Source organism: Strix aluco, chromosome 5 (assembly GCF_031877795.1).
Source record: "Strix aluco isolate bStrAlu1 chromosome 5, bStrAlu1.hap1, whole genome shotgun sequence".
NCBI lineage: Eukaryota > Metazoa > Chordata > Aves > Strigiformes > Strigidae > Strix > Strix aluco.
The window spans coordinates 18,502,886-18,511,718 of NC_133935.1; the positions used below are offsets into that span (position 1 = coordinate 18,502,886).

At 44.6% G+C, this 8,833-nt stretch overlaps 1 protein-coding gene across 1 annotated transcript; it reads right to left on the reverse strand.

Annotated features, from left to right (window-relative positions):
* Positions 1-339: 339 nt before the first annotated feature.
* On the reverse strand, positions 340-7,942 carry YARS2 (tyrosyl-tRNA synthetase 2). Its single transcript, XM_074826259.1, has 5 exons — positions 7,140-7,942; positions 6,020-6,187; positions 3,252-3,407; positions 2,758-2,928; positions 340-2,294 (listed from the first exon to the last, which is right to left on the reverse strand). The coding sequence occupies exons 1-5, from the start codon at positions 7,940-7,942 to the stop codon at positions 2,135-2,137; spliced, it is 1,458 nt and encodes a 485-aa protein (XP_074682360.1). The 3' UTR covers positions 340-2,134.
* Positions 7,943-8,833: the final 891 nt, after the last annotated feature.

Below are 8,833 nucleotides of genomic sequence, written 5' to 3' on the forward strand. Positions count from 1 at the left end.
TTTAACTTTCCCTTCTTCTACCCTTTTCACATCAAAGTTGTGACTTTTCCTCCATATGCTTTCTCTAGGATAGTGCTGATCATTACTGCAGCTTAAGGCAAAGTAACCCACACCACAAACTGGTTCTGAGAGCTAATAGGGTAGGTAGAGCTTTTTTTTTTGAGGTAGGAATAACTCTGCTACTTTTAATTTTTCTTTAAGGGATTAGGATAGAGAGATCTTATTGTCAGGCAAATACATGGGATCTTGAAACTGAAATTAATACTGATATAACTCCAGGTGGTGACCTAGTGAAAGTGCAACCATATTACAGTTTAATAATCTGAAGAAACTGCAATGTATAAGCAGCAAGCCACTAATTTATTACTACTTCAATCTTGATTGACAGTGCAAATAAAGCCAACATTAAGTTGATCACATCAAGTTAAAAACCACCCACCTAAAAAAACCAACAAACTCCCCATGTAACCCTAGAATATCTGGATTCTTGAGATTTACTAACATTCCTTGTAATTTCCCACTTCTCAGAGGCTGGGTGGTTTTGAACCAGCTGAAATTCTGTGACTTACTCCAATAATGTAAGAGATGGTGGTGAGTTAACCACAGTCAGGTATCTTAAGATTAAGGCCTCTCCCCTTGTGGCTGCTGTGACTGCAAAACTATTGTTTTCAGGGACTAAGAAATGATTCTGCTTGGCCTAAGAGTGAGGATTACCCTAAACCTTGAAAACAACACTGCAGCCAAGGCCTGAAGCAATCAATCACCTCATAAATCAGACTGAGGGTTTCATCTGTGTTTGTACTGGGGCAGGGAGGGTCACTTAATAAAAAAGTTCTGAGCCAGCCAGCTACCTGCCTGTATGCTAGGTCACTGAATCATTTCTAAGTAATTCAGATATGGGTAATCTTGGTAACTACATGTGGATTTTGTTGTTGTTCAAGCGACCTGGCTCTAAGTATTGTGGCACCTGTATTGCCTAAGCAACCCCATCCCAACCACCCCCCCATAGGAAGGGACTTTGACAAGGTGTTGTACTTATTTGATGCCAGGTGTGTAAGCAGCAGTAGTGGCTAGTAATACAAAGGGGTGGGGGTGGTGGGTCAGAGCAGTAGAGCAATGCTACCTTTAAACATAAATGTTGCTATTCTACCAACTCTCAAAAGTACATTCTCACATTCATGCTGTCTTTACAAGAAAATGAGGAGCTATGAGCTCACATGCTGGCTATGCTGTAAGGAATAGGATCACTTCCTGCTCTTTTCATGAAGAAGTGCAGGTTTTGCATGTTGCTCTAGTGGAAGGGTCTGACTTTTTTAATTGCAAAACCACTCCAGATACCCTTATGCTGCTGCTCACCCACAACTCCTAGGCATCTAAAATTACCTGCTTCAAATCTTCTGGTATAATATACTATCTTGTAACTGACAGAATTAGTGCCAGGATATACCTTCAACAAAGATCCTAGATAGCAGAGAGGCATCTATGTAATTCACAGGACTGAAGAACCAGAATGAGTGTCACTCACAGTTTAAGTCACACCAAGCAGACAGAAGCCATAAAAGGGATTCATCAGGCCAACTTAAGCTTTGAAAGGCTCTATGCTCTCTCACATTTCAGAAAGTGAACTTGTTCTGTATTACAACATTCAGGCTGGAAAGCTGTTTTGCAACGTGTCCCCATAGATAACCAATAAGCAGCTTACATATTAGGCCTTAATCATTCTACTCATTTATTGTATTCTGCAGCTTCTTTCAAAGCCAACCTGTTCAGAAAAAAAATGTTGATCATAGGTTGGTTGTCCTTACCCACTTATGCTGTAGAGTACCTGGCCACTGTTCTCCTACAACACAGAAGTCTGTTAAAGGAGGGGAAGAGCATTTCCATCTTTGGACTTTGAAATTAATCTTTTCATCTTCTTGTGCATATCCTCTTTTAAGTGGTGCTTTGAATAAGACAGTATCTAAAAATCTCTTAGCTGCCTTTATTTGAACTCTGTTGGTGTATTTTGAGAATGAAACTAAGGTATTGGGCAGTCTGTGAGCTGCACAGTAATGCACAGGATAGAAACATCTTCAAGCCCATCTTCGAGCAACAGAGTCGAAATGATACATTGTTTTAGGGATATGTTCTGTTGTCACAACTGCAGCCATTTTATAACGTAGTAATTTTTCTTTCCAATCCTAAGCAGCGATACTCCATTCTTGAGAATATGCTGTCCGAGAATAAGAACAGTCTCAGGATCAGTTACTCGAATCCCATTTATTGAAACTCCACCATCTGTAATTTTCTGGTACCTTAAAAAAAAAAACAAAACCAAAACCAACAACTTGTAATTGGAAGCAGCAGCTATTTATTGCTGTTAAGTATTGAAAGTTCAGTTATGGTGTTTTTGGATGGATCCATAGTGGAATAAATTCTAATTCTCTTGCACTTTCAGTCTGGGTCAAGAGTCACTGAAATTAACAGCCTCTACTGCTCCCATTCTTTCTGAGAGGTATAAGGAAACTAAGGCTGTCACCTTTGACTGCCCCTTCATCAGATGTAGATATTACAGCTAAGGTACATGAGACTGCATTATCCTACACCTTCACTTTGAATGGAATGAGGCCACCTGCTCTGCCCTTCTTTAATGCTGGTATGTAGATTGCTAGCCTGTTTCTACTTGATTTGGTTGTTCTCATCATTTAACTTCTGAAAGCATACCACTACAACCAGGTTTAAGTGAGGTACTGCCAAAGAGCACAGGTGATAACATACCCACTAGGTCCATCTGGAATGGCATTTGCTTTGCGACACAAGTCAAGAACATTCATTCCAGGTTCAAGCATCAATTCAGCTGAAGGAGTTTGTCTAAAAAGTTCCTGTAACTCTTGGTCAGACATAGCTTCCAGCGCCTCCACACTGCTGTAATAAAGGGCCTTAGTGCACCTGTGAGAACAAAGATCATTCAAAATACAGTGCTAGTCTCATCTTCACACAAAGTGCTACTCAACTAATCAGATTCCCTCCCCTCCCCCCCAACCCCCCCAATTTCTGAGTGTCCACACAGTAACAGAAGTACACCCCAGGTTTTTTCTATCATAACCCACTGCACTGAATTTTTTTACATTGGTAATATATTTTTAAGTCTACAGAACTACTCTTTTAACAGCTGAGCAACAATTAACTACATGACAATAATCCATGAAAAGCTATGGATAATTACCATTCGATAAATCTGAAAGAAAACTGCTCAACAAATCAAACTTCACCTCTTAGCAGATTCTAGCCCCTCTCTACCATGAACAAGCTTGGTTACTTCTGCAGCAAGTCGTTTCTGAGGGCCCCATTTTTCAGGTTCTTTAGCATGCATTTCCATGATGTGGTCAATCTCCTCAAGAGGAATGAAGGTGAAGAGTTTCAAGTATCTATGAGCAGGGAATAAAATATCTATATAGCCATCATTACAGATTTCCCACCTTTGTCATTCAAACTTTATTAACTACACTAAAATGATTCTTAGTCAATTTAAGAAATCCATATTACAGATGCTCTCTTCCTTCAAACAACTCTGTTTTTGCCCACATGCTTCAGCTTAGCAGGATAACTCACATTTTATTTAATATTCTGCCCAGGGTGATGTCTTCAGACATAAAGATAGCATCAGATGCTTTTATGAAGCTTGCATCGCAATCAACAACTTTTTTTTTTTCTTGAAACATTTACAGGATTTATTGCAATTGTGTGTCAACTAACAAGGTTTTTATTATATTCACAATACGCTAATGAAAAATACCACTGCCAGTCTGTGGTGATCGTGGGATAAATGAATGCTATGTATTGACAAGTATCTCAACAAGATTATTTAGGATAATCAAGAATTTAAAGATACGTATCTAAGCATACTCTTTACAACAAAGTCCATTTTAATGGGCTTGCAGTACCATGAAATGCAGTGTTTTTAAAAAAAAGGTACCTTTACTGTTAAAAGTCTGAATGCATGAAATATTTTAAATACCCACATATGCAGCTTTTCAGTCTGGAAAGTGCTGTGGATGCAGAACCTAAATTTGAAGTATCAGGGAATAAATATTTAAAGAGGCAACCGAGTTATGAGACAGGTCACAATATTAAAGGGAAGTACCTGTCTGAGATATATGAAGATTCAGATTTGACAGTGATACTGAAATTTAAAGAAAAACAGATTTAAAAGAGAGAATATTGCAACTTACTACAATTAATGGAATGCCCTGAATAAAGCCATTGGCTATTTATTTTCAGCCATGTCACTGGCACACCAGCATGGGGGCTAGCCATCAATGAGGAAAACCTGTTAAATGGTATTTCTCTTATTTTTCCTACCCTTTCATGTTCTCATTATATGATTTTAATATTTTTACACTAGTCAGTAAAAATATGAGGTTTGTGTGGTTTATTTGGATTCAGAGACAGCACAATGAATCCAAGACCATGTTCTGCTCATTGGAATTGCTCCAGTTAATAATTATTCAGAATTTTGTCTTTGTACATGCTACAGCTTTAAAGTAGTAGTCGGACTACTTCCGGGTTTTGGTGCATTACACTCTCATCTGCTTTACAGATCAATTCACTTGCCATTATAATTGTAAGCAAAAATCTTTGCTTCTGTATTCCAAGATGAAAAAGATGAACAGTTAACTTCAATGAAACCCTCAAACAGTAGAGTCAGAATGATGCAAATTGTTCCCTACCTGCAATTTCCAAAAAGATCCACTAAAATGTCCGTGCAAGATATATGAAAAGAACATCAAACAGCCTTAAGGTTTCACCATGTTAGTACTATTGGTCATTTACATAACAAACACTCCTCCCATCAGCTATACATTTTTAATTAATGCTTAATTGTATGCGTTATGGTACACGGATAGAAACAGATTGTATGTTTGTCCAGAGGTGGGAAAAATTACATGAGACATTTTTACCACAGTTACACTACTAAACTATAGCCTAGGGTGCTAACTACTAGCTTTGAAGAGGTAAAGCATCTAGGAATTTGACCAGGTATGTGAATTTTGTTCGTTCTGGCTTTCTCCTCTGACTTTGTTTTTACTTTCAACAATGACTTCAAACTGGTATCTGAAAACCTCTACCTTACAAATTCTTTGTATACTACCTTATGTACCGCCTGCCATGAGCTTAAAATGGTGTAAGTTTCTCCCCCTTTTAACTGCACTACTACCACCACAATGTAACTGTTTCCTAGGTGTGTTTTTATGGTCTCCAGTGGTCTCCAAAGTGGGGTGCGAGCATCCCAGGACGTATGAAAGATGATCCACTGGGGTGCCCGAAGAAAATATTAGAACTTCAGTAGTACACTTACATAATCCATAAAAAAATAAATATACATGTATTGGGAGTGAATGCTGAACAGTTTTTTACTGATAGGGGCATGTGATCAAAAAAGTTTGGAGACCACCGATCTAGAGTTAATACAATCATAAATACGAACTTGGCTTTTTCTTAACAAGGCACTATTTCAATTTGCTTAGGGATATGCAGTTTTTAATGTGATGCAGTTCTAGAAGCTGAACTTTATGTGTTTGTTTACAATCAGTTAAGAGCTTCTTGCGATTAGATTGTGGTGTTTCTGGATACCTCATACTAAGTAAAAACTTGTAGTAATTAATATCTGTTAAACTGCAGTTGCTTATTGATCAGCAGGAGAGATTTCATTTGATACTGTGATGTTACGGTACTTAAACTAACGTACCTCATTAAGACAAAGTCACCCCACTGGGAGAACAAAACGTGTTTCGCTTTACTTGTTGTTCATCCACATTCTAAAGTTATGATGCATATGCCAGCATACGGAGACAGGTTCCACTACTGTGTATACTTAGGAGCCAGTCATGCCTCTTTATTTAATGAACATTCAGTTATAATTAACATATACTTCTGCATGGAGCTTGTGTTGCACATATCCCCACAAAACAGTTACAAAGAACAGTTAGGATCGGGTTTTATAAACAATGGCAAAAAAAGATGAAGAAAAACTACTTACTTTTCAACTATGTTATCATGTTGTCTGACAAAAAACTGATATAGCTCAAATGGAGAAGTCTTATCTCTGTTTAGCCAAACTGCATTGCCAGCTGTCTTTCCCAGTTTATCTCCAGTAGTACTGGTAATAAGAGGTACAGTAATTCCAAACACGTCTGTTCCAGTCATCCTGAGAAAGAGATGATTAACTGCATGTTAAAAAAAAAAAAAAAAAAAAAAAAATCACATCTTGGTAAAGTTGCCTAAAATATAAGTATTCTGGAAGTTTCTATCCTTGATATAAAGCAGTTAAATGGGGGGTGACAGAACACTGTTTTGTGAAGTGTTCTTTAAGAAACAACCAAAACCTCAAACTTAAAAATTTAAGTTCTTTTGTGTGTAACAGTTTACATACTTTAAATAAGAGTAGTTTCATGAGCAACAGCACTAGCAAATTCAAGTGTCCTGTACATTCTGTGTTCTGCTCTGAGTGCTAACTGAGGCTGCTTATGTGGCTGGGACGTTTGTAAGGCTTTTCTTCTGTGCTGATTCTCTGGCGTCTTGTAACAGCCATCACGTACTCAAGTAGAGGCATTGCCATGTGCTCACTGATTTTCGAATTTTATAAGACTCACACCAAATCTGGTGGCTAGGCAAAAGCTCATTATCATCAGGTTTATTTCCGAGAGGAGAAATGCAACCAATATACCACAGCTGCCTCTCCTTCGGTGTGACTGCACCAGAGGGCGTTTGCCAGCAGGCGGCTTATCTCGATTTTGTCCCACGTTTCAGGTTACCTGATCTGGGTTCTTGGGCAAACACATTCACTAAAACAAGAACCCGTCCCTTTTGTTGAAAATTCATTAACGTTTCATGGAAAAAATCTTAAAACCATGGCCAAAATGTATGCACTTGCCAGGCTCGTGGTCAGGACAATGAATTATTCTCCTCAAACCCCGGTTTTGCCTAATGCCCACTCTCCCGGGGCCGCTTCTGCTCCTGGTGCTTCAGTGACTGCCAACGCGGCCTCGTACCGCGGTGGGTCCCCCGCTGCTCGGCACACCGCCACCGCTGCCCGCCCGGGGGCCGAGGGGAACCCCGCGGTGCCCGCCCGCCCTCCGCCCCGCCCGGCCCCTCCGTACTTGGTGACGAGCTCGTAGCCGGACATGATGTTGCCCATCTGGTCGGCGCCCCCCAGCTGGATGCGGCAGCCGTGGTGCCGGTGGAGGTGGAGGAAGTCGTAGGCCTGCAGCGCCGGGTACAGGAACTCGGCCAGGCTCATGCCCTCGGGGCTGCGCAGCCGCGCCTGGCAGCTCTGCCGGCTCAGCAGCGTGCCCATGCGGAGCCGCCCGCCCGCCCCGCCGAGGAAGCCGAGCAGCGGCTGCCGGCCCAGCCAGCGGGCGTTGTCCAGCAGCGCGGCCTGCCCCAGCCGCCCGCCGCTCGCCGCCCAGAACAGCTCCCGGTGGTTCTCGAACAGCCGCCCCAGGCCGGCGCGCAACCCCCGCGCGTGCGCCCGCACCCGCTCCGCCGGCAGCGGCTCCCGCGCCCGCTCCCGGCCGCTGGGGTCCCCCAGGCGCGCCGTGGCCCCGCCCACCACGGCGATGACGTTGTGGCCGGCGCGCTGGAAGTGGAGCAGCGCCATGACGGCCAGCAGGTGCCCGACGTGCAGCGAGTCGGCCGTGGGGTCGAAGCCGCAGTAGGCGGTGAGGGGCGGGCGGCCCGGCTCCAGCAGCCCCGGCAGCTGCTCCTCCGCGCTCTGCGCCGGGAACACCTCCTGGAAGAGGCCGCGCTCGCACTGCGCGGCCAGCAGCCCCCCGGCGCCCCGGGCCCGCCGCGGCTGCTCGTGGGCTCGCCGCCGGAGCGGGAGCGGGAGCGGTGCCCGGTGCGGGCCGCCCCACAGCCCCGCCGCCCGGCCGCACCGCCGCCCCAGCGTGGGCGCCGCCATCTTGCCCCGGGGGACGCTGGGAGCGGGGCGGGGCGGTGGCAGCGGAGGGGCCGGGCCGGGCCGGGGCGGGGTCTCCCGCGCCTCCGCAGCGGTGCCCACAGCCCGCTCCGGGCTGGGCTGGGCTGGGCGAGGGCAGTGTGTGTGCGGTTACCCGGTCGGGAGGTGTCGGGGGAAGGCGTTAGCGGTCGGCGGCGAGAGAGCTGCAGGCCCGTGCGCCGGCTGGTGGTTGTCCTGCGGGATATTAAAAAAGATGCGCACAGGAACGAGAGATGTTGGCTCCTCCTTCAGTTTTTTCCAGCCTGTCAACCCGCAATGCCGGGACTTCAGACTGCTTTCTGGCCCAGACGCGTGTGTTGGAACGAGCGGCGTTCCTCAGGGGTCGGTGTCGGGATCAGAGCTGTTTAACGTCTTGGTTGGCAGCACGGAGCGCGGGACTGAGTGTGCCCTCAGCGTGTTTGCCGACGACACCGAGCTGTGCGTGCGGTCAGCGCGCTGGAGGGAAGTCCAGGGGAGGCCACAAAGGTGTGAGGACAGGCTGAGAGTTTGTTTTGCTGATCAGGGATATTAATTAAATTCAGACACCAGAGTGAAAAGAGTAGGCATATTTTACTAGAAATAATAATATAACAGAATAATATAAAAAACATACAGTAAGAAAAGACAAAGTAGCGCGCTTAAACAAATAGGAAAATACAGGGTAATGCATCAAATCATTACTACCTGAGAGAGAGAATAGTGATTAAGGAAGATCCATCACCACTTGCATACTTTACCATCATCCAGATCTGCAGACGATGGGCAGCCCCGGTTACAGCGAGGATTTGGAGAGCCTGTCCCGGCAAGTGGGAAATCCTACGGGGTGCGTCCACCCGTAGGTGAGGCTTCCAAAGT